At 39.3% G+C, this 27,391-nt stretch overlaps 1 protein-coding gene across 7 annotated transcripts in view; it reads right to left on the bottom strand.

Moving 5' to 3' along the window:
• Positions 1-27,391, bottom strand: part of Satb2 (SATB homeobox 2) — a 174,348-nt gene that overhangs the window by 54,139 nt on the left and 92,818 nt on the right. For all 7 annotated transcript variants that reach the window (XM_040753598.1, XM_013121125.3, XM_005080901.4 and 4 more), the window contains one exon: positions 14,698-15,170. In XM_040753598.1, the coding sequence (XP_040609532.1) occupies positions 14,698-15,170 (473 nt within the window). The remainder of the gene's footprint in view (positions 1-14,697; positions 15,171-27,391) is intronic.

Below are 27,391 nucleotides of genomic sequence, written 5' to 3'. Positions count from 1 at the left end.
TATGTGGGCATGCACATATGTGCTCAAGGAGAGAGCAAGGTAGGTGGTGTGTGTAAAAATAGCCGACTGCTACAATGATTAGAAGAAAATCCAGACTTCATGGCATGCTTTGAGAAGCCAGAAGTGAGGTGCTCGTCTTCCAGGAAAGCGATACACATCCTGTGAATCCATTCTCTTTCTGGAATTAAGAGTCAGTTGTGCCTTGGGTTGCCCTACTTCCCATTTTAACTGAGCAACCTGAAATATACTCATAATGGATTTGCTTCAAAGACTTTCTTTTTTAAAAAGTCTCTAAGTTAATATGAGAAAAGGAAGAGGATTTTAAATTGCTTCCAATTTCCAAAGTCAATGCGACACCAAGATTGATATTTTCTGAGCTGTTTTTCATGATGAGTCATGCACAGAAAGAATGAGTTGGTTTCCTTCCCTCCCTCCTCCCCCATTCTCCTTTTCCTCTCTTTGACCTACCTTCAGTATAAAAGTGTTTTAGGGTCATCATGGAGATACTCACCATGGTTATAATTAAAAATATCTCAAAGGCAGAGTTTAACTTCTCCCATGAATTTATTTTCACAAGTCACATAGTGTATCATAAAAAAGGTTTTTTTTACATATAAAATAGTGATATCAAAAACTGTTGTTCTTATGTACCATAACTAAAAATTATGCTTGTTCCCCAACAACCAAAAAAGGTCATTAAAATTTATGGAGTGTTTTCATTTGTTGCTTGCATAGGATCCTTCCTCTACAAGCCTTCTAGAAAAATTCCCCCATCTCTCAGGGCAACAGAGTAGCCCTGAAGAGGGGTGCTGGTCAACATTACTGCATTTGTATCATGAGTAGATCGTGGCATATATTGCTTCCACCGATTCATTTGCCTAATTGCAGACATACTCTCAAAGGAACAGGCTTAGCCAGTGCCACCTTCCTATACGGCCACCAGCAAGCTACAGCATTGCTCCAAATCCTTAACCACAACTCTCATCAGTGTGGCAGTGACCCCAAAGTGCATTCTTTCCACTCAGGACATTTCCAATGGAAAGTGACTAGCTGGAGTGCACAAGTCTTGGCATGTTTTGTTCTGACATTTTTACTTAGGTTATTTATGCACTTTTTAACTATTGTAAACTAATATTTGAAAAGTGTAATCTAAATATTGTAGACATATATGTGAAGTGAATTCAGTTAGTTGAAAATTACCACACACACACACACACACACACACACACACACACACACACACACACCCGATTCCTCCCAAAAATCTACAGCCTAACTCTCACATCCACACAAACCACCTCACCGCCTACTAATTATCGAGATGAATAAATGTTTATCATATTGAATCTGTCTTGAATGGAACATGAATTAATAATTAATCTCACATAAATATTTCTAAAGCCTTTGCTACTATGTCATCTGGCATTTTAATTATCAACCAGCCAAGCAGGAGGTGTCACTTGGACATTGCTATTATGCAGCTTCAGATACAGAAAATGTGGCATGGCACCTGGGCTCTAGAAGAAAAAAGAAAAGATGCACTCCTATCAATGGGAAGGTCGTGAAAGGAATTAACAAATTAACCAGGATATTGCTTATTAAAGTTTTATACCAGTAATCATATTAAACCATACTGCCAGTACTGAGTAAAATGGCCATTAAGTATTTGCCTCTTTGTAGGCTATAGACCCTTCTCCAGGGAAACATACAGTTTTTTCAGTGGTGTTATCCTACTTTACATAAGACAAAGAAATAGATTGCCTGCTAGGGCAAAGGTTGACATAAAGTACACACATCCTTCACATTAGTTCTTGGGGTCTAAGTAACCGGAATAAAGAATTTTGCAAAGGGAGCCGCACAGGGCCGTTCCCCTGGCTCACCAATAGGGGAGTTTACAGGTTTTTACACCATCACCAGCACCAGAAGAATAGGCAGGCCTGGGAAGAAACTTACGAAAATCATAATCATTCAAAGTACAGACAACCAATTGTATAATGTAGTCTGACTTGCCTGGTATATACAGGCTATCTTCAAAAATAAAAGGAAGGAGTTGAGGTAACTTTTAAAGTAAAAGTAATTCATGTTCTCCTTTTGTCTGTTGTAAAACAGCATCTCCGAGTAATACCATGAATGACTATACTTTCAGTCACTGGGTCTGTCTCAACACCTCGCCAATTGATGCAGTTTTTCTTGTTAGTATGCAGGGTACATGGTGATTCTCAGAAACATGTGGTAAACATTATCATGACTGACTTTCAAGTTTCTATACTAGCTTTGTCACCTTCCCAGGGACAGCTGGCAGAATATCTTAGGTAGGCTTTCAATACTATAAGAGAACTCACACCTGTATGGACTAGGTTTTAGGAATGCCCAGACCCCCATAGGACAGGGCAGGACTTGCTGGTTCTGAGCAGATAGCCCTTATATGTGGTTTTCCAGCTTTTGGTACTTTTCTAGAGTTAGACTATAATGGCCACAGGAAAAAAAAGTCTATGAAAGCCGTAAGCCAGATACAGATACAGTTCCCTCAACTGTCTAGGGAACTACCAAACTCAGTGTACTTGTCCCAAAGAAGAGGAGCTCCATTAATTCCTTTCTCACTTGGTAAAAATCTCAGGGGAAGGTGAAAAGACCAAAAAGAGAAAGACGTTGCTTGCAAAGAATATTCTGCAATGTGGGATGAAGGTTTTACAGGACAGGAGCACACTGTAAAAGAATCACACTGGTGTGATTCCAACAGAGGCAGGAGGATCATGAGGTCAGGGATGTTCCTGGCCATGCAGGGAGACCCTGTCCTAAGTAGGAAAAGGCAAGAAAGGCAGGCAGAAAGAGAGATGGGGGAGGGAGAGGAGCGGAAGGGAGCAAGGAAGAACAGAGGGGAGGGGATGGGAGGAGAAGAAAGGGAAAGGTGGGAGGAAAAAATGACAAATGTCATAAATTCAAACTACAGCTAGCACCATCTTGGTTCAAAGTAAGAAGTATCACTGGCTGTCGGATAGAGGGGGCAGGCTTTTGTGGAGGGGGTAAAATAGGATCTAGCTGAAGCTTTAAATATGAGTAGCACTTGCAGGGAAATATAATGGCATAGGCAGGAAGGAAGGACTGCAAAAAAGCATCTGAAGGAAAAGACACCATGCTTTCTCCAGACAACCACGGGAAATTTGCTTTCTTAAGTGGTGGGGGCAAGTAAGGACTGATACAGTGGTATAAGACACTCTGAAGTGAAAACAACCATGCACATTAATAAGATCTGAAAGTACTGGTGTAGACACACACCAAGCAACAGACATTGCCCCAAAATGAAGCGATATTAGATAATCTGCTCAGTCTTTTTGTCACCTGCAACAAATTAGGCTTTCAATATGCAAAACATCTTCCTTCCAGAAAAACAAATGATCATGATTCCACTTAATTGTAATTTAATGAGGCATAATTTATTTTTTAAAGTGATATACACCAGGTGTGTAGGGGGAAAGTGGAGGGGCCAAAGCCTGGTGTTTCCCTAAGAATCAAACTAGCTGGAGGCCATTTCCATTTCTATAAATTACATACATGGCTGCTTGTGGTCGTTGAAATGGGAGACAAAAAAGGCAACTTGCCGTGTTCACATATTATTCCAACAGATAGAGGTAACTCAATCCAAACAGCAGCTCGATGGCCATATTCAGCAAAGAGTGTGAAAGCTCTGGGCTCCAGTCTGATAAGGGCAGACATGAGAAGGTCACATCATCCCTTCACATGTACTGCTGAGCTGTGCTGCATGGGAAATCACACAGTGCATACTCTTTAGGAACACACAGACTGGCAGTGTCAGAAAGCATAAGCTCTATCTCCTCACAGCATGCTTTGGTCATTAACAGACAGAAGACAGACTGAGATAGGTGAGCCAATTACACACAATTATTTCATGACAAGCCTGTTAGGAAATCAAGGGACATCTCTTCTGAAAATGTATGATTCCAGAGTACATCACAGTGAGCCTGAAAACACATGTGTTTACAACCGCATAGTGTTTGAAACAAAAGATGTCATAACCAATAATAAGACAAAAAAATCTGTAGGCTCACTCCCGTTTTCTGAGGTAGAGGAGGCTTGCAGGGCCTTGGGTCACTCTTCCACTTGCCCTGGAGTATGACCTGCTTATGACCACTCTCCTTGAATGCAGAGCGGGACAGAAGGTCCTCTCTGTATTGTTTATATTTCACTATCCCTTTTATCAGCCTTAATTTTCATATAGTTCTGATGTCCTAGGTAACAAGAGAATATCCAGGTAAAGTCAAATTCCTAGTCTGATCCCACATAGCAAAGCAGTAACACATCTGAGGTTCCCTGGGAGTTAGGGAGAACAATGAAGTCAGCAGCATGTCGGTGGACCCTCACAGCATCCACCGTGTAAAAGCGGACCTACCTTATAAAGCTGTTTCCCTCATCTCATTTCCTTCTAGATGCTCCCCAGGCAGAGCTCCCTCTGTTTACGAATATAACAGGTTTCCCATAATGTACAACTGTACTATGATTCTGGTTGTTGAAATTCATTTGTGTAATGCTAAAAATATTCACCCCACCCCCAACTCCCAGAGCTCTGCTGAGCCATGAAGCCAGAGTACTTAGTCTGATTTGAATAAAATGTATACTGGGCACAACAATGGCAATTTGATTTTTATTATTAAAAATGATGTGCTAAATCCTCAAAGAAAATGTCGTTATTGCATTAGTTTAATAAAATCTCTCTTTTATTACAATATTTCTTTATTGAGAAAGACAGCCTGTGAATGTCATATTTTGTAGGATAGGTTGAATAGAATTGAACACCTAAAGGGAATTAATGTACTTTGCAAGTAAAAATGCATTTACAAAAGTTAACAGTTACAGGCCAAAGATGGAAAGCACTAAAAGCGAGGTATATGCACATACATAGCCATCCTTTGGACTGAGGTACACAGGACTAATTACACTACTAGGCATATGCACACACACACACACACACACACACACACACACATATAACTGTCCTTTGGACTGAGGTACACAGGACTAATTTGGTCTCACATTCATACCACTCACCATCTTTCACATTGATCACTATAAAAACTATCTCTCTCCCATCATATAAAATCATTGGAGGCTGATTCTATATATTCTGTTCTTGATGATGAGCTGGTGATATGAAGAACACAGATCTTTAAGAAAATACTCATTACAGATGTGGGAGGGAGTCTTGGGTGAAGAGCCTACAGCAGGCCCTAGCAGGCCACATATTTAAAGTCTAACTCATGAAACATTCAAGATCACTTTATTCAACCTACTGAAAACATCCCTGAAACGGAGATTTTTTTTCAACCTGTAAATCTCACTTTAGAACAACTACATCATACACCTTAAACCTGCAATTTATATGAAATACTTGTGTCATGAGTAACCTTCCCAGTGCATGCAACAAAGCTTAACCATGGTACTTGACACATCATAATGTATTATACATGTAACATAAGATAAATGGGCATGGCAGAACATTCTTTAAGCCAAAAAAGCCTGTGCTCTCTTAAGTACAGAACCCATCAAAGCCACAGGCAGCTATGCCCAATAGTGAGACATTCAAAGCCCCATATGCCATTTTAACCTCAAAGCCTACGCAATGGCAGACATAGTTAATGAACAGTCCCATGTCACTCTTCCTCACCCTTTGCTCCATCCTGTCTTTAGGAAGTGATAAGAACTACAATAGGACTATGCATGCACATTGAAAGTCAAAACTTTCTAAACACATTAGCACCAAATAGCAAAAACAGAGGAACAAACAGTTTCTCTTTGGAAACACTTTGTCAGTGATACACTCAGTTATGGGCACAGATAGGACTTTGACACACACTGCAAGTATCAGGCACCATGATTATCTCACTAATAAAGTTCTGGGCCCTGGCTAGGGCTCATTTCCATGAATGTTCTATGAAACACCCATTGGTAATCTGTTCCCCACACTTACTAGTTTGGCTATATTATCACAATATTAGCAAGATTGGTGCCTTCCAAACACAGAACAAAACAAAAAGTACATTTACTGATTATTTCCATTGCAAGTATGTCAGATGCTTCTAAATACAAGCAAAGCATAGTAGTAGCACACACTCTTTCCTGCTGTGTAAGACTTACATTTCAGCTCCTTTTACCTCCCGGGTCAAAAGCACTATTCTCACCTACTTCATCTGAGACTATGGCACTTACACACCACAGTAGAATTACTGGTTTGAAAATGTGTTTACTGCTTATACCATCTTAAGGAAGGGATTATGTCTTTCATATACTACGATATGATATCAGACATAATTGAGAATGAAGCAGTTATGATATAAGCTCTGAACTCAGGCTTTCTGGGTTGATAACTGGACTCTAATTAGACGAAGACCAATTACTCTCCCTAGGGCAGACTTCCTCACCTGTAAAACTGAAGGAATCCTACTCCCTTACAAGGCTCTCTACAGCACCAATATGGGTACAGATGTGAACCAAGAGATCCATAAATGCCACAAATCATTGTGATATCTAGCATCACTTCTAAATACATAAAAAAAGCTGTAAAATGTGAATATGAGTAGAACATGTTGAAATACTGTTCTTGTTTTAAATTTGAAGCTTTGACTATTAAAAGTATGTCAGCTATATATTGTTAAATGTTTTCTCAGATAAAAGGCAAAATATGAATGACTTTTAGGAAGTGGGGTAATCAAATTATTTGGGAAAGAAGAAAATATAAAGAAGGATAATAATTATATAAAGGAGAATGACTATATGAGTTTTCAGATAAGCTGAAATTAAGGTGGTAATTGCTGCTGGTCATGATGGCATAAGCCTGTAGTTCTAGAACTTGTGAGGTTAAAAACAGGAGGATGAAGAGTTCAAGGCATGGAGAGATACCTAGCATGTTCATGGACAGCCTGTGAGTTACAGGAGACCCTGTCTCAAAAGCAGGAACTACCAAGATATAATTGTATACTTCAGAAAAGTAATGTAACTTTCTCTTCCTATGAGACATTGAAATGATTTAGAATAACCTCAAGCACTATCATTATTTAAACTTGGATCAAAATTAGAAAATTATTTAAACTTGGAAATATAAAAATTAGAAAATACCAGAGTGGTCCAATTATAAGAATGAATATGATTTTATAAGGTCTTTTTCACGAAGATTTTGCTGTAGCAGTACATAGAGCTGGAGACAAGTATGATGTGTGCACAAACATGTCTCTCAGCCATGATTTACAAGTACTCCATATGGGCATGGTAGTGGTTAAGAGAAGTGCAGAAGCAGATGCCATAGACTATAGTGATCATTTTTGGCTAAAAAAAATTATAGAGAGATTAAAATTGCTTGGAAATTCCCAATTGACTTCAAATGAATACAGTCATATCTATGCTGCAGCATTTCTGGGCTATAAAGTTTCATGCACTGTATTTGAACAAACATGTACTTAACCCCTAGCCAACTGGATCTCAATTCAATCAGTATCCATGGAAGGAACACACCCTGAATATACTGTTTTAATGCTTATTAACTGAACAATGATGAAATGTATAAGTGATGAGAACTAAAGCTACCATCTCCTCAGTGAGATTTTTATAAAACTTTAAAATATGACCTACCTACAACTTTAAAGATTAGTTAGAGAATACAAGGGATGCTCATACCAAAAATCCAGGTTTTCACTAAGACATCTCCAGGAGTGACAGATACAAATATTGAAGATGAAGATGCCCTCTCTGCGTGGAATGAATGGATCAGTCCTTGGTAGACAATGGTGAAAATGACTTACACAATTATCACCAAAACAGAATCTTCTATTTCCTAGTCACAGAAAATTTAAATTTTCTATAATGAATCCAGGAACTAACTTGCAAGGCATCGCTCAGAAGGTAGGAAGAACAGACAGTACAGATGCCATCATGTTGGCTTACTCTGATTCTGTTTTGTGAACGAGGGAGGAAACCAAATCTTTCCATCTCCTGTTACCTGCATTTTCTATTTCAGGTGGATTGGAGGGTGGGGTTGAACTGTGTAGTTTTCTATTGCCAAATCAACTTCCCCTTTACTGAAGGCACAGACAGAGCAAGCTCTGAGTCTGTCCTTGACCTAAACAATCCATGCTTCTTGACTGAGGTTGCTCAAAAGGTGCTAATTGACAATATTCTTTATATGTGTGGGAGGTGCTAAAGTAAGATTGCTATCTAGAGAGGCCCCACACACACCATCCAATAACTCCGAGACACTGCTATCTTGGGAAATATTAATATTATTACAATCTCTCAATCTGAGAATTCAAGCCAGTGATTTTGAAATGAAAGACTATTTTATGAAGTAAGCAAGGCCATCTCTCCCTACTTTATTAATTTGATGTTCTGAAATCAAAAGAGGGCATATTATTTACTTCAAAACTCAATAACATGTTCATGCCTGACCTGCAGCATTTTACATTGACAGCCCACTATTCAGGAATGGACTTCCTTTTTCTCACATGTGTCCTTGTTATTTTATAACCAGCTCACTGGACCATAGAGTCAAGAAGACCCTACATTTACATTGTAGTCCTTGACTTGCAAGGAGCCTGGATATCCACTAGATAACTGAAAAATAATCATGACTCACACTGTCAGCTGACAATGAATATGAATATCTTGGAGGTAAAGTTTTGTACAAATATTAACTGCAATGTATAATTAAATTATGCCCATCTCCAGCTAACAACATGTGTAGATCAAACAGTGAAATGAAAAGACAATTTTTGCCTCCTCCAAAAGTGATTCATTCTTAGACCCCTGAGACTCCATAGCTAAGATTTCCCTTTAGTATTCACATATCTTGTTCTGACTGTGCTGCCTTAAATCCTAATGTTTAGAGAGTTCCTAGAAAATTTAACCCTAACAGTTTGGGGCATGCATATATTCCAAACACTGGGTAAACAAAGCTTAAATCAAAACCCATGCCATTTCATACAACGACGTTTGCATTTTCAGCAGCTGGCCTTCCTGCCAAATTTTCTGATACATCATTCAATCTAATTTTCCAATCTGCTGAAAACATTCTCCAGTTGCTGAGTGACTTCATAAATTGTATTTATGACCCTGGTCTTAAGTTTCTTCAAATGATGTGGCTTTGATGAGTAAACTGCAGATTTTTTCCCCGCAAAGTCTCATAAAAAAATAAAAATAAAAAGTAGTCAAATGAGGACAGGTCAACCAAACGAGTCCCCACAGGACTTGGGGGTCCTGTTCTCTATCAGGGCACATATACTGCTTCTCCAGTGAGACCTCTGATAAACATCCATGAATTTTCACTAAACTGAAGTAGCAGGACACCAAATCTGAAACCCATTGTTCTAAAAGAGCACATGTATTACATACGTCTATTCTTCTACCAAAACTATGTTCCCCAGGGTCAGCTCAGCAAGTCTTACCTCACCCTCTCTGCTAGAGAAAAAGAAAATGGACAAGGCTACATGAACAACAAACCTAAGGAAAGTCTCACTCCCAAGAAGTGAAGACGTCTTATTGCTGACTTCTTGTGTAGGGGTGTCCCTGTGTTCTGCCACCAATGTAAAGGGAAGAAGAGAGAGGATGTGAGGGTCGCCCCCAGTTTCCCTTCTCTGGCATCCCGTTCACATGTGGCAGTGCATCCATTCCACTGGATTTACCCTCGTTTGGATCAAAGCTTCCTCTACTTCATTTAACAGATTTGCTCAGATGGAAGGTCTCAGAGGAGAAGCAATGTTAGTAAATGGGGACTTCTGAACATATGAATATGTAGGTCATTGGATTTTTAAATAAATTAGTGAATAGTTTATCTATTAAGTAAAAGTCACTGTACATATTTTATGAAACATTATTTCTTATAGGTCAGTGGACACCAGTAATATCAAGTCTTAAAACACTGCACAAGCCTTTCATCTTACATAAGCTCCTGGTCAATGTTTTCAAGTCTACACTTTAACAAAGAAAATAGAATGCTAAAAATGAGGATTCACAATCACATTTAAATATGCAAGGACACAAACGTGGCAAATAACCAAGTGACTTACTTTATGTGTACAGATCTAAGGAGAGAAAGGTGCCAACTTAAGATGAATTCAGGACACAAACACAGAAGAAAACGTGAACAAAAATCAAAACCTGGCAGAAATTTTTGTTCAACAGGCACCACACCACCTGTACCTGTGACAGAGCACTGGAGAGGGGCAGGACCAAGGGGCAGAGCTGCTAGGACCTCTTATTACCACTGTGTCACAGCCCAGGCTAGTGAGGCTGCCTTTCCCTCCAAGCAGCAGTGGAAGAACTCTTAAAGCCTGGAATCTCATTTCTCAGCTGAATATCACTCCTACCCATATTTATAATCTCTCACTCCTAATCTCAATCTCCCCACTCCCACAATTCAATATCCATAAGTCAATCTCTGCCATTAACCATTTTTCCATATGAATTTTACCTGGCAAGTTACACTATCACCCAGACTGATTCCAGTCAAAAAAGCCTCACCATTTGGAAAATCCATGGCTGGTTTCATGGGGTATACTACACCGTATTTCCCTTTTAACAATACAGCTGGTTAGACCAGCTGCCCATTTGTGCTATTAGTGACTGCAGAACACACAGAAAAAACAATCTGCCTGCTGACCTCCTGCTCAAGTTCAAACTATGTCATTCTGTCAATACCATCTACCTTGATTAGGCTGGGCTTATATACAACAGGTTATGATCCCAGAGGGATGAAAAGCCTTCCCAAATTAAAAGCAGAATTCAAAAAGGAAATACTCATACATTCCTATGTAGTTTCCATTTGATATCCTCAAGGCTGGCCCATGAACTCAAGCTCATGTTGATTGAAAGTGAATGTTTCTTGCTGGGTGTAGCCATCTTACAAATTTGATGGCAGGAGGAAAATAACAAAACGTGTCCTGTGCTTCAATTAGACCTTTTTATAATCTGGCACTTCAAAGGTGGCAATGCTAAAGAAAAATCTTTAATCCACAAAAAGAGATATAAAGGATTCATCAGGAGAAGACAGACCTCCAGGAGTTTAGTGCCCTGACCCTGCATGGTCTCTCACCAAAACTGTCTGTGGTCTTGGCTCGTTGTGCTTCTTCTCTTATGCTTGTGTTATTTGGGTAGAATGTATACTGTATTCCACTTTGAAAATCCAAAGTAGTACAATCATGCTTTCAATTTTATCCTTAGCCAAAAAGAGGTATGCATATATATAACTAGGCAATAAAATATTGGTTAGGCATGAAATGTCTATTCGTGTACACAGATGACAGAATAAAGAACATACTCACACAGAGAGCTGCAGAAGATAGATGTATCCCTCCACTTTGAATTTCCAGTGGTGGGCAACAGATTTTCTCCAAAGGACTAGAGCCTTATACAACTCCAGTCTAGGTAGCTATGAATACACACTGCGGCCTGAGTCTTTTAAGTCACAGGAAGATGCATGAAGTATGTGTGGGTCGCCCTGAATGTATTTTTTTTGAAGTGATGGGAATAGGCTCTGCCATTGGTAGGGTGTATAAGGTAGCTACATGGAGCACGAGAGGCCACCTCTTCTTTCCTTCTACATAGCTAACACATAAATATGAAACCCCAGTGGTCGTAGGGCCTCTTCTTTGCTCCCAGCCAGCAGGTGTCCAACCACAATCAATGACCCCATTGCTGCTTCATGTTGCTAAATCTGAAGCTACAAACTACCTATACCATCTTAAGTTGACACATATCACATTCAAGCTGTTCCTCGAGCTGCCTGTTTAATACTCAGTTTTGAAAAAGCAATCTGCTTCTGCATCCTGAGCACTTAATCACCCCTTAACCTTGCAGTGTTGCTTCTGTCCTTACCACTGCAATGAATCTACTCTCTGAAATTTGAGAAGGGCATCTCCCAACCAAGTGGCATCATGCCAAATCTTGGTTTTCTCCATATATCTTAGCTCTCCACCCATGTATGAGTCTTCTAGAGCAGTGGTTTTCAACCTTCTTAATGTTGCCACCCTTTAATACAGTTCCTCATGCTGTGGTCACCCCAACCATAAAATTATTTCACTGCTACTTCCTAACTGTAATTCTGCTACTGGTTATGAATTGTAATACAAATATCTGATATATAGGATATCTGATGGGGGACCCCAAGGGGGCCACAACCCCCAGGTTGAGAAGTCCATGCTCTAGGGTCTCTTCCCTCTTGCTGTCATCTCCCTATTACTCCATGACCACCAATGCACTCTGGCATTTCCTCCACTTTCCTGGTTCCAACGGTGAGAGTGGCTACTACCTGCATTAGTTACCTTTTCTCCTTCTGTGATAAATCTCATGACAAAAGCAAATTAAGGAGGAGTTAATTGGCTTGCAAGTCTACAACGGCAGGAAAGTTGTGGGAATCGGCAGGAGCAGGAAGATTTATATTTTCATGGGCACACAGATTAGCAAAGGCAGAAAACAGGAAGTTATCAACCCTCAAAGTCCACCCACATGAACGTATTTCCACCAGCAAGGCTCAGCCTCCTAAGATTCACAACCTCCCCAAACAGCACCACTCCCTGGGGAACTTGAAACTATGATGGTTTCTTATCAAACTGTCACATTGCACTACCTTTCTCTTCCCTAGTTTAAATCCAGAACTCCATAAGACTTTTCCAATCTCTTAGTCTATCCTTATCCACTGTTTTTAGTGCCAAACTTAGATTTCCAATGCTCATTGCCAATCTTCATAAGAAATCTGCCAGTATGTCAAAGTAAAAACAACTAGATCCCAAACAATCACTGTGGCCTTTCTCAGCCACTCCTGCAAGTGTCTCTTGATGCTTCTCATAACTATACCTTTACTTGAAGTCACCAGGTTCATGCCCTGGTACCACCATTACTGCTTCTCCCATATCCATTAACACACTGGCCACAATTTTAGTTCTATGATACTTCTCCATGCCACACTCCTCTATACTGACACCCATCTCTTACAGTACTTCCCCACATTTCAGCTGGTCTCTCAGAGCAGCCTCCTAACTGACAGTCCTACCCACCTGCTATAATGAGAGAAAAACCAAAACCTTCCAAGATTACAGTTTGCTTATTGAGTCATAGCACATTCCCACAGAAGACCTTTGCCTTTTCTTATACTTAAAGTTCAAAACTTTCAGTAAGTTCTTACAAGATCTTTTTGACCTACGATCTCCCACTAATATCTTTAGTTTTATTATCAACTACCTATTCCCACAGTTTTGACTCAATATTTCCCTTAAATTCCACTCCTTGATCTTCATTAAATTTTATTAACCTTCAAAATCTTCTTCCCTAAGTAACCTAAAACTCAGGTTTTTCAAGTTTTCATCCAGGACTCTTTCTATTTCCCTACCTCACAGGCAGTAAGACCATTGAGCTCCAGCCTGCTGTGTTCCTAATGAATCACATTGCTCATTCTATTATTGTAAATGTCCCCCAATCCCAGCTTCCGAGGCCCCCAATGCATATGTTCTCCTGTGCTATCCACCATGTTTCTGACTACCCTTTGTTCACTGCTGAGGCCATTAGTTCCCCAAGGCTAAGTCTTTTTATCCATTGGCTCCTTGTAAGACAGGATAAATGGTTTGCAGAATGTACCCCTCTACTCTGAGTCTGCAACATCAGCACCACCCCAGACCTTGTAAGAAAAAAAACTTCTGTAGGTCTAAATCAGGATGAGCTCTGAAATCCTTATTTTAACACTACACCATTCTGATGTACACTCGAAGCACAAATGGGGAAAAAAAAATCTTTCAAATGAGCTCACTCTGTAAGACAACATATGTGTGAAGGCACTGTCACCTCTATCATGTAAAATTATAGCTGCATGTAATTCTTTTGAAACATTAAAAATATAAGTAACTATATGCAATTATCTAAACTCTGACTTGCACATTTTGAAAGGTTTATAGAAATGCTTTTGAAATGTTCAAAAAAACAAGATGTAAAAACAGGCTATTTGATCATGCATAAATAGTGTTACAACTAGTCTCAAATATTTTTTAAATGGTGGAGGAGATGATCAGAAAATTCCTGATCACGTGTCCATCCAGGGAAACACAGACGGTAAGGATGAGGGTGGAGTATACACAGACACCCTGCCATTCAGTGGTAAGATTCTGAGAGCTGAGCTGGATGGTAGTATCTCAGGTATTTGTTACATTATTGAAATAGATTCATTAAGACCTTGTAGAGATGAGTGGTGACATTATATCATAACAGAAAATATCATCCAATTATGTATGCTTTGAAATTCATATTTTTCTGTATAGCATGTGTGCCATGTGTGTATGACATATGTATGTGGAGGCCAGAAGTTGACATTGCAGTCTCCCCTATGGATCTCCACTCTAGGGTCTCTTTGCTCACAGATTGGACAGATTTGCTGGCCAGAGAGTTCCAGATTCTCCCTGCCACCTCTCGCACACTAGGTTTAAAGATATGTGTCTAGTGGCCAGCTTTTACATGGGTGCTGGGGATCTGGACTCGGGTCCTAATGCTTGGACAGCAAGCGTCTCCTGAGCCATCTCCTCATCCCCATAATGCATTCAGAAGAGATGATTAAGAAATGAAGACATGTCACATTCTTCCCTGTTCTGACTCTTAATGCCACTGTAAGATTCTGGGAGCTGACCTGGAGAATGGTGAGAATGGTGTTAACTGTACCTGTGTACGGTTGAATGCCACTCTTGCAAACACAGCTTGGGATACACTGGCCCTCTTCAGCTCATCTCTAACTTGCTGGTAGATATCAGGAGAGACTTCCACAGAAGAGTTGGTTGGCTCTGGCTTCACTGCTCTGGGGATGGGAGGATGGTTCAAGAACTGCTGGTTGATGGCTTGAGGATGCTGGTGAGCCAGGAGCCGGCTAACGGCTATCTGTTGGTTTATCAGATGGGCCATGGCTATTTGCTGTCTGACAAGCTGTGGACTGAGCTGGGGTGAGAGAAGACCAGGGCTCATGATGGGCTGTAATGCGGGCACTTGGTTTCGGATTGGAGTACTGTGGTGGATTTGGCTATGAGGAGACTGTTCGTTGGTTTTCCCCAGGGATGCCAGCTGGTTCATATTTGGTAAATGCATTGGACGCTGGCCCAGAACACAATAGTCTGAAAGGTTTTCTCGCTCCACTCTTTCCACTGTTGAGAGATAAAATCAAAATTCACCATTATTTTCATAATTATAATACACTCTTAATAATATAGAGTACTGAATTTCTGTGTATCCAGTACACTAATGATACTAATATTTTTAATACAAGTCTGAAAACCGCAAAGACAGAGTGAGATATTCTTACCATAAAAAATTTAACTTAACCATTATAGTAATAGATTTTTTCATAAAAGATATGAAAGTGAAGATCTTCACCACTGCCACTTGTTTACATTTGTAAAAAAAGCATTTCCTTGACTAGTTAAGACAAAAAACCAGCAGCCAATCAAATTCTAAAGACCCAGACATTTCTACACCCTGTGATCACCCACCATCAACAACCTTAGTAATAAAACACTGCTCTAATCTACAGTTCATGGCTAACAGCATAGTTCACAGTTATCAGGAAAATGGCAAGGGCATTGTCATCTACCAAGCCACATTGGGAATGCGCCAGGAATAGTTTAGCTGGTAGAGGGTTTGATAGCCAGTTCTGCAACAGAGATGGAAATGTTTGTGAACATGCCTACCATATACCCATTATCTCCTCAGTTGTTATCTTCTTTTGCAAATGGATATTTTAATAACTCCAGGATTAATTACATCACCTTGACTGGCTACTAAATAAGATTCTTTCCTGCTCCAGGTTATCTATTTATTGCAAATTACTAAAGATTTAAAGAATAATTTTGAAGGAGTAAAGGAGCAGAATGCCTCACGGATGCACAAGTCAAGTGACAGGACCAGTCCTGGGGACATGGGTGAGGACCACAGCTTTACCTAAGTTCTGTGAGGCCGGAGAGATAGCTCTACAGTTAAGAGCACTGCTGCTCTTCCAGCAGACCTGGGTTCAATTCCAAGCACTACTGTACTTTATTGCCTTACACAAAGCTTTGTTTGAAGAAAACTCCAGAGATAGAAACAATTTGGTCACTGCTAATTTTAAGTGTTTGTTTGTAGGGTAGGTACCGCCTTGAAAATGTGTTTGAAAGCAAATTCTCATGCAGCCTTAGTAAGTACACCTTACTTAGGATTTCAAGTACTAGGTTTAATTATACAAAAATCTTTTAAAGAAGCTGGGTGTGGCCGGGCGTTGGTGGCTCACACCTTTAACCCAGCACTTTGGAGGCAGAGGCAGGCGGATCTCTGTGAGTTCGAGGCCAGCTTGGTCTACAGAGCAAGTGTCAGGACAGGCTCCAAAACAATACAGAGAAACCCTGTCTCGGGTAAAAAATAAAGAAAAGAAAAGAAGCTGGGTGTGGAGGTGCAGAAGGAGATCACTATAAATTCAAGACTACCCAAGTTCCCAAGTTCCAAGACAGAAACCCCCATGGGAAAAAAATAAAACATTATAGATAAAATCAATAGGCACTGTTTAGGGTGGTTGCATGCTGGAAATCAAAACTATTTTCATTATCTTTAACTGTGTATATGTAGGTGGGTATGTGCCTGTGAGCTCAGATACACACAGAAGTCAAAGGCACCACCATATCCCATAAAGCTACAAGCAGTCCATGGCCCGACATGGGTGCTGGGACCTCTGCAAGAATAGATGTTACTAACCATTGAGCCAGTTCTCTGACCCCAGGAAAGACTGTTCCAAATAACTGGGGATTTTCTATCATTAAAGTAGCATTTGTATATTGATATACAACTAATACTGAAAGAATTAATGTAAGAAGTTAGTAAAAGAACAAAGAGGCCTGAAGAATTTAGATGGAAATGGCGATTGCTGGTAAACAGTGAGAGAAAAGAGGAATCTAAATAAAATCAATCAACTTTAAAAGTGGAAGAAAGTAGGTTTTTTTCCCTCTAAATTAGTACTTTATCTAATGTCATTTTAAAAATATATGTGGAGGTACATTAATATATCAAAATTTAAGTGGGTATTGTAGAAGTAAATTAATATATCAAAATCTAAGTAGGTATTTGGCCATGTTATTCCATGTCTAAAAGGTTTGTGTATTCCCAGAGCTTCTTGGAGGAAATAGGATGACCAGACTATCTTAGGATCATATTTACATACAGTACTTTTTCTTCTTTTTCTAAAGAACTAAACTTCTGTTCAACTTTCCTTGAACTCTAAAATAAGTCGAAAGTTTACTTTCAGCTTCTTTCATTTCTAACTTAATCTTTGAATGTAATTTCACCTAGTTCACATGTCACCTTTCCCATGTGAAGTTCAAGGTAAGCAAGTTGTTTTCATCTTCTCTAAAGGCATATGTTTTCCAATCACTGTATTAATTAAACTTTAAAGTACACAGCCTTAAATCCAAAGCAAGCAAATGGCTACGAGCCTTCAGATAGGGTAAACCAATAGGGTTTCACTGGAGGGAATTACTATTGTAATTTCTTTCTTGAAAGAAGATGTAAAGACCATGAACTGTCTCCAGAGGGAAGTCACACTGCACAGACACAAACCCTTGGTCTCAGATAAACATTGGCTTCATTGGCTTGTTTGTGCTGTTTAATTCAGTCAAAGTCATGATGAATTTAACCTTTAAATTGTTTCCAAGTACTTAATAGACAAACTTTTATCCCCGTTTTTCCTACTGAAAACACAGAGAATCACCCTTCTAGAACTAATTGTCCAAACTTTTAGAATTTTTCTTTTTCAAAGACTAACTACACTTGAATGAGTTTACTGTTTTATGATATGTCTACATGATGTCTTTAATTTTTTAATTACACATCAAGTTATAATAATGCATGTAAATATACCCAAATTAAATGTAAGTAAGAGATCAATAAAGCCTATAGGAGTCTGTGTAATGAGTCAAAATAACGAGCCCTTATTGCTGTAAGTTTACACATAATAGCACCTATCTTAAAGAGTTCCCGGTTCTGTAGCCATGTGTACTGGTGAATGCCTTTAATCCTAGCACTGAGGAGGCAGAAGCAGGCAGATCTCTGAGGCTGAGGCCAGCCTGGTCTACAGAGTGAGTTCCACGACAACCAGAGAACTGCAGAGTGCAGCCAGGGATATCCCTCATTAGATTGTATTATAACCATGTCAGAAACCTCACAAAAGCCTTAGCATTGGTTTCTACCTAAGGACACAGAAAGATCCTCTTCTCCAGAGTTTATCCTCATTATGAGCAAAAGACACGTGCCCCCAAATATTACTTTATTCCAAGCAACTGCACCATATAGCCAGAAAATATAGCCAAGAATTGACCATCAATGCTTTTTAAGAAACTGATTGAGTCTACTGTTTAAAGCCATATTCAGGAAAAGACTCCACTTTTAACTGACTGGGAACTACAACAGTTTTCTGGTTTATGGCACAGCTGCTTGAAATAAAGTAATAACACAATAAATTTGTGATAAACACACATACATACATATACATTAGAATATTAGAAAACACTTAAGTACATATTACATATGGAGAATATATGCATGTACACAGATATATGGAGACAGGGAAAGGAGAGCATAAGGACTTATATGCCAATATTCTGGCACCTGATTCACTTTATTGAAACTTTCAGCCAAATCCTTCCAGATGTTGGAACTGAGGTGTGGAATAACGATCACAAGCAGAGGCTTCAAAGCCACAGGCAGATTTGAATCCTATCACAGCAGTTTGGCAGGTGTGTGACCACTTTCCCACGCCTTAGCTGTTCATATCTAATGTCTCCTCCTATGAAGGATGTGATGAAGACTAAGTGGGCTAATACCTCTCATCATCTACACACATCTACTGACAGACACAGTCCAGGCCTACGAGTTGGCAGATACTCGAATGAGATCCTTCAGTACACATGGCACATTGGAAGATGGTTAGAAATGGTCATGGATACTGAATCAGAACAGTTCTTATGCATGCCAAGATTCTAATGATTTATAAGTAGCCTAAGTTCAAGGATCACTATGCCATGTCATCTCTGCTTTGATGTATCTGTATGCATAAGATGATGATGCTATATGATGTGTGCTCAAATATGATGTTTCTAACTCCTGCAGTCATACTAAATTTGATTGCTGAATTCTGTTTTTCCATAATCTGTAGTAGAAAGTGTGTCATTTTACTGAGATTTAATTATATTTTAAAAGTATGTGAGAAATCAAAATTTTCCCTATAGTTTTACATTGATTGACCATTATATTTTATAGAAGAAACACTGATTGAACCTGGTGTTTAAAAGCTATATTCCAAAAGAGTATACTGAATAATATATATTTCTATTGGCTGGAAGACTTCAAAAAGTAAAAGATTCCATGGACCTAATTCTTTTTTCTCTTTAAGACTTAACTTGTTTTTATTTTATGTGTGAGTGTTTTGCCTGCATGTATCTCTGTGTACCACATGTATGTCTGATGCCTGCAAAGGCCAGAAGAGGGCTTTGGATGCCCTGGAACTGGAGTTGCAGACCATTGTTAACTACCATGTGGGTGCTGGGAACAGAACCTGGGTCTCCTGGTTCACACGGGGGAAGGAGAGAAATGAATGACAGCATACCGTCCTCCAATTTCCACATGCACACCCATGCACACAAAGAGAAATGCGAACTTTTAAAAGAATAAAATTCATACAAATGCAATACAAGTACACTTGAGCTTCAATTTTCCACAGGAGAAACAATGAGTCTGCTTCACCTGTCAACATGCTGTATTTGTATCAGCCAACAGATGGAAGGAGAGCATCCTGTAGCATTCTTTAAGTTGTTCAGTGTTCAATGGCTCTTTTTCCCCCTCTCTCTCTTTTAAATAGACCAGGAAGGAAATTAAAAACATCCTAGTGGGATATACATGGTGACTTACACTTGAAATCCAGCACTCAGGAAGCTGAGGCAGAAGGATTGCGGTGAATTTGAGACCAGACCTTGAGCAATGTCTCAATTCAAACCTAACACAGTTACTTTGTAAAGTAGCCCTGGAAATTGTCAATAGTTACAGTGGGTGGAAAGCAGTGAACTGGGAAAAAGGCATTTTGCATGGAGAAACATCTAGAATCTCTGGCCCATGGATTTTTCTTTAAGCCATTAAGATGCTTATGCAAATGTTAACAGATTAGCACGAGTGAGTGCTAAGATAACACTCTAGTATTCCCGAGAACCTTGGTTGGAAACCCTGGATAAAAGACCATAAGTAAAACAACAACAACAACAACAACAACAACAACAACAGAACCTCTCAATGCCTCTTACAGCCCTCAGAAGCTCTCTGAAAGTTATTCCACAGAGGTGACAACCAAATTAACAATCTCAAGTTGCTACCTAACCCATGAGGATTAAACAGAGAAAACACAAACAGGAGGTTTGTAAAACTTTACCTCTACTGAATCACCTCAAGCCTCAGTACCAATATTATGGATAATGATCTTGTTAAAAATTGCAAGTTAGAAAACTTGTTTAAGATCCAATAGTTGTTGAGATACAGAAAATAGTTAAACATATTCCAAATAATTAGAGCTATTGGCTCTAGCATAAGCAGAACAAACAAGTCATGGAGGTGATAAAAACTAGTTTTTGTTATTGTTGTGTTGGGTTTTTTTCCTACTTTCTTTGCTTAATTGACTTAATGTTTCACAAGGGTTAATTATTAGAATTATTGACTTGGAGAAGAGCAAGGCATACATGTGGAGGTAAGAGGACAACTTGTAGGAGTCAGTTCTCTCCTTCTACCTTGTAGATCCTGGAGACCAATCTCAGATTGTCAGGCTTGACAACATACACTCTTATCCACTGAGATATACTGCTGGCCCCTTAATAGATTTCTTTTAGGAACAAGATACATTAGGCACAGAAATTTTCCTGTCTGTAAAGCCAGTGCAACTCCTGAAAAGTATGTTAGTGTCTCAGATAGCAGCAAGTCCTGCTTAGGCACAATGTACATCTAAATCCTATCACTGTTTAACCCCCACAACTGTGCAAGCCAGATATAGACAGCTCTCATTTATTGAGGAAGCTGAAACTCAGAAAACCCAAAAGTAGAAAGGAGAGTGAAATTGAAAAGCAATCAAGGTCTGGTGCCTGTGGTCTGCTGCTAAAGCTACACTGCCCAAGTTGGCACACAGTCATTACTAGTTCTAGAGTTAGGATTTCTGCAAATCCTGCTTTTGATGATGTATACAAGTGTGCACACAATGCTTGTGACAAGTACTTGCACATGTGACTTGGTGGCTGGGTGAGTTGTGTAAGTAGTGAGGGTCCTGCCTGATGTTTCCACAATGTGCTGTGCAAACCCTTCCTGAAAGAGTTGGTCAATTAAAAACAAAATGGTGAAAGCAATAGCTGATCACTAATGAACGAGTTTTCATGTTCATTTCCGTTCAGATGAGAATATTTATTAGTCAATTATTGTGTGCCAAGAATTATGCCAATCCCTAATACACAACACCAAATAACTTTAACTTAAGGAAAAACCCCCACCTGTATTTTTCTTTTGATAAATTGACCATTTGCTGTACACAGGTGGACTTAGAACCTCTGCCTATGACCAATAGTGTCTTTCTATTTAATAAAAAAAAAACCTCCTGTCAATGTCTGCCTTGCCAGCTCATTAGCAATTCATTTACTCATAAACTTGGAATCCCACCTGACCAAAGAGGGATAGGAGTGACCCAGGAGAGAAAAAGCAAGTACCAGTGGTAAATTTTTTATATAAAAAGTGTTTAGTTGAAACAACCAACAATAAATTAAATGTGCTGCACACACATGACACAGTAGCAAACACTCTAAGGTCCCAGGCAACCAGAGTGAATTCACGTAAGACTGAACTTCATGAAGTTGGCAATCAGGCAACAATTTTGGTCCTCCAAAAAATGGTAATTCCATGTGGTAAAACCTAGTATTTACTTTGGCTCCTCTCTCTGAGTTGGGATACACATTAAAAACTCTACTGTCCCCCTGAAGTCTTGCTGTATTTAGTTCTTTTAAAAATGTAAACATTACAAAACAGCATCCCATGGGCCAATATTGAATATGCCCATCTATGAAGTATTCTGATTTATTATCTCTTGGTCAATAACTGTAAATAAATAAAAGTCAATTTATTATTTGAAGCCAGTTTCAGCTAATGCAACACAGACAAACACAAAGAGGCCTCCATCTATCAAATACAAATCCCACAACACTGAAAAAACAACCAGAGAAAAAGAGCTCACTAAATATAATTAAAGAAAATATTTAGGCGTCTGAAAGAGCCAAAGGGCAAAGTCAGGAGGGGGTGGGGGAGCTAAGTCTTGTGGGACTACCAAGCTACAGATTTTTCTTTTCTTTTTCTAAATTTGTTGTAGAGAATTTGTCTCTGGGTTGGTAATTTGCTTGCAAAGTCTCTGCCTAAAGCAAGACATTCAGAGCCAACTTGTCACCTCCCAGTAAAACAGCCCCATAAGCTAGGAGTAGCAGCTGGCATTGTGATAATACCATTCACCGGCTTTTCTTAGGTGTATTTTCCACTTATTATCAACTTCTTTTCCCTATCATATTCAGCTCTATAGAACATACATATCTACTATAAAGCAACTAGAATATGGATGCCTCTGTTTCTTTGGCAATGAAAGCTCATAGAGCCCACTATGTTTCATGGAAAAAGTGAGCACTGTCCACTTGACTGCCACAAAACCCCACTCTATCCCTGGTGACACAACTGTCCTGGCTCTAATCAGGTTGATAACCCTGATCATTTCAAATGTCCTGTAAGTGTAGATGAAAGCTGCTTATATCTGAGGATGCCTACACTTTTGTTTTGTATTTGAATCTAGGCTACAATTTTAACTTAAATTCACCACATGATCCAAAAAAAAGAAAAAAGAAAAAGAAAACCACAGGCAGAAACTTAATATCATTATTTAGACAGTCTGCCTCTTCCATTTAGCACTCGATGCATGTAAATTCTTTAATTCAACCTATTGAGAAAGTTAATCAAGGAAACAATCATTTGTGAATTTGTGATCCACTCTTTAAAAAGTCCAATCTCCCCAACTTGTGAATTATAAATGTTATAGACATTACTTTCAGGAAAAATAGTAAACTGCGATCTGGTGTGGTCGTCTCAGAAAACAGCATGTCATAATCAGAGATTGTTTTGGTTTCTTGATCAATTACACAAGAGTGCTGCCTGGTTTCCCTCGGGTGATTCATGAAGTCAAAAGTGCATTGAGCTCCTCAGGATCTGGAAGCTCTTACTTTCAAGTGCCCCTTGAGATCCCAACTGCCTCATGGGAAATGGTTCTTCAGCTTTCTACTTGACCCACTGGTGTTGACTTTCACTCTGTCTTTTGCAAGATCTTGAGTTTATCTGAACCCCTAATGGAATTCCCATGAATGGAGAGCAGTGGTTCTCAACCTTCCTAATGCTGCAATCCTTAGACTCAACTCCTCATGGTGTTGTGATTCCCCAACCATAAATTATCTCGTTGCTACTTCATAACTATAATTTTGTTACTGTTATGAATCATTATGTAAGTATCTGATATTCAGGATATCTGATATGCGACCCTAGAGGAGTCGTGACCCACAGGTCAAGAGCAGCTGATCTAGAGTTATCTGGAGTACAGGTCCCAGGTCCAGGGTAATCCTTCTTCTGGGACAAAAAAAAAAAAAAGCTCTTTCAAAAGACAGTGCTGGTAAAGGAGAGGAGGTCATGGCACACATCCATTTTGTGCTCTCCTCAGTCTAGCAAATTTAGGGAATTGTACATTATAAGGAGAATTGAATGTATGTTAACTTACTTGAATTCATGTACTTAGTTTTGTTTTATTGTAGCCAGCCTTATTTCTTACCTTAACCTCCCAGTTGAATGAAAACAAAAAGATGGAATTTTTGGTTATTTAATTCATATAGTTAGTATTCTTAAGAGGCTAATATTCTATTAAAATAATCCATTCCTTTCCTATTAATTAGTTATTGAACTAAAGAGTTACTGAAAAGAATAATTGTAAATATATTAACTATAAATTGGGAGTTGATCGCACAAAGAAAAATACCTCTTTGAATTTCCTTGTCTGGATACAACACACCTTTCTAGAGTGCTGCTTCCTACCATCGTGGCTGTATTTACATTCTGATTTTCTGATTTTGTTCTCGGCAGGACAAATGGAATCTGAAACTAAGAAAACTCTCAAACAGCACTGCAAAGAGACAACTGAGCCTGAGTGAGGTCTGGTTCACTACAAACCCTTAGCCATGACTTTCTCAGTTCAACCCTCTGCCATTCCTTCATTGCTCAGCACACAGGACCTCCCCAACATCTGTTACTGGTGTCCTCACTCAGACATCATCATAACTACTGACTCATAGGCATGATCCCCAACCCACCACATGGCCAGAGCGTCTCATTCTCAGCTCCCTCCATCACTAGCCCCTTTTCCTACTACCTCAGGCTCATCCTGGCATTTCCCCCAGGCTCTGAAGCACATGCCCACCTGCATCTTTCAAGGATAACTGCCATCTGAGCATTAGATCCTGCCTCTCACTGGCTCAGTCCTCTTTCTTTTCGGTGTCAATGGTGCTTTAAATGTTCCCCCTTTCCTCAAACTTGCCACCTTCCCCTCTTTGCTCTTCCCCCCTTCCTAGGTACACTCCTTCCCAGTCTCACACTGCTGGGACTCCCTTCAGTCCATTCCCCTTGTCACTCCTTCTCCCACCCTTGCTGAAGCTTCAGGGTCATCTTCCCTTCATTCCCCTAACCCTTCCCTGTTCATAACTCCTGGTCCTTTTCCTTCCATAGACTGCAGTCCTATCCTGTACCAGTGTTCTTTAAAGAATGTTCCTCTGAATTCCAGAGAGTCCCACAACTTTATAGGCAATTCCTGCTACCCTTGGTTGCCAAGAGGCAGAAGGTAAGTCCCTATTGCTAAAGATACCATGGTTGCCAAGAGGCAGAAGGTAAGTCCCTATTGCTAAAGATACCATGCATTTCAGACATAAAACCAGAAGGAGATTTGACTTGAAACCTTTCTCTGACAACTATCTTTCATGATACCAGAAGGTACCATGCAAGCTTCCAAGGTAGGGAAGCAAGCAAAAGTCCTACCCAACTGTGATGTCTACTAACTAAAACAATGACCAGTATGCACACTACCCTTTCAGGTGCAATACTGTCATGCATATCTGGGTAATAACCAACAGCATTCTAGTTGAACTTAAGGTCTGCTCAAGAAGCAGGAAATCATGTCTGGTACTGGAAACCTAGCCAACTACCTGGAGTTAGTGAAATCATAGGTAGAGAACCTCTAATTGTCACTTTATTAAACCAGCATAATTCCTAACATATTTACCCTGGTACCCACAGATAGTGTAGCTCTCACCCCTCATCAAAGAAACCTTTCTGTGCGACAGGCAGGTACCATTGCAGAAAACCAAAAAAACTGACCAGAGAACAAGTGACCATGTGGTGTAGCTCCAGCTGATACATCAATGAAGAGTCTTGGAATGGTTGTATGAACCAGAGAAATGAGAAATCTGACATAAAGTTGTATCTCTTACAAATGTCAGCGAAGCTATTCCCCATGAAGTCTTACCATCATAACTGTTTAATAGTGCTGCTTTTCTAGTTGCAGCTGCAATTCTTTGTTTCTTTTAAAAATTCTTTCTGTTTGGCATGGAAGGCCTATGTAATGTTCCCTGTGATAGTCCCATCATTAGCATCCTTCTAGGTATATAAGAGAGATGCTCGAGATTTTCAAACATTAGAATGCATGCTGCAGTATTAACTGCTTTGTATATATTACAGTCCTTTAGAAACCAGGAACCTAGTCTTCTTTCAGATTGTAACTATTCAGGATAGATAGATGATGAATAGAAAGATGATGGATAGATAGAAAAGTGATAGCTAAGGAAACAGAAGCCTATCTTTTTAAAACTTACACTTTAAGCTGATTTAAAAAGCAAGTCAGTTTGTTTCTTTTACTTTATCAATTATGTCATTAAGAAAAACGATTTATAGTTCTTTAAACACTTAGGAATAAATACATCCAAGCCAAGGATAAGCAGCTACCAGCACAGCCAAAATGTGCCTCAAGAGATCCAAGGAAGGAATGAACTCATGCGGGCCAAGCACTCCAAGCACTGCTCGCCTATGACTTTTGTGCTTGCTGATACCACCAATACACTTCCGATTGAACTGCCCAGGTGACTAAGAAATACACACAAGGGATGGGCAAAATGAGAATGCACAGGTTCTTCTTCTAAAAGCCCCCAAACCAACACATTGGAAATGGTTGGTTGCAGAAGCGCTGTTTTTATTCTCAAGAATCTAATATTTATATAAAATTCAAAGGCCTTGATGTTAGCATTACTTTCAAAGAGGCATAATATTGGCTTCCTTGTAAGCCACCTTCACTTAGACCCAGAGGTGAAAGCAAATTCCTTTCCTAACTCAGAAGAATCAGGTAGACAAAAGTAAGTTCCTTTCACCTCATCAGAGCTAAGCAGCAGCAGAGGCAGGAGTAGGGAGAGCTGATTAAAGGCATTGTCCTGGCCACCAACACCACCGTGGCGAAGCAAGGGCTGTCTTAAAGAAGCAGGTCGGGAGACACTGATTCTCCATTCTGCTCTGAGGCACCACTTTGTAAATGACACAATCATTTTGGGGTACAAGAGGTGCTTTAAATGTGGTAACATTATATCATTTCAGCTATAATGATCATAATTACTTATTTCTTTTAATCACAACCCACTTAACCACTTTAGTACAGAGGACTAGTTCAAGGAGTTTAATTTTCATTCAACATCTAATCTTTGTGTTTACTGAAACCCTTCATGAGCTTTGTTTACTATCTGCTTGCTGGCCTGGACGTTTGATCTTGCAAGAGTAGATTAGACAGGATCAGATAAAATACTGATTACTAGAATAAACCAGACTCAAGGAAGTTAACACTGGTTTTAAAAATCCTCTTTTCTCCCAGCTTTGCAATATTTTTCAAAATAGGCTCAAATAAACAAATAAAATTAAGCAAACTAGCAATCAGAGTGTTTTGAGCAATGATTAAGAAGAGGAAAGTGATGGGGATGATTTTCAGCCATAACCAAAATACAGGGTTTGGCTAGGTCCATTCATTCTGGTGGTATTATTCTATGACACAAATAATTTTATAATAGCCTTGAGTATTTATATGAACTTTGAATGACCCTTCAATTCTTGAGATGTATTAAATATTGAGATGAGTCCCAGTAAAGTTGATTCATTTTTATTTTAGTAAAAATAGTTCAGATATAGTTATTTGAATTTGTTCATTATGGATCAAAACTGATGTGAA

This window comes from Mesocricetus auratus, unplaced genomic scaffold, assembly GCF_017639785.1.
Source record: "Mesocricetus auratus isolate SY011 unplaced genomic scaffold, BCM_Maur_2.0 Super-Scaffold_100010, whole genome shotgun sequence".
NCBI lineage: Eukaryota > Metazoa > Chordata > Mammalia > Rodentia > Cricetidae > Mesocricetus > Mesocricetus auratus.
Note: the sequence above shows the minus strand (reverse complement) of the source record. Positions and strands in the feature narration are given on the sequence as shown.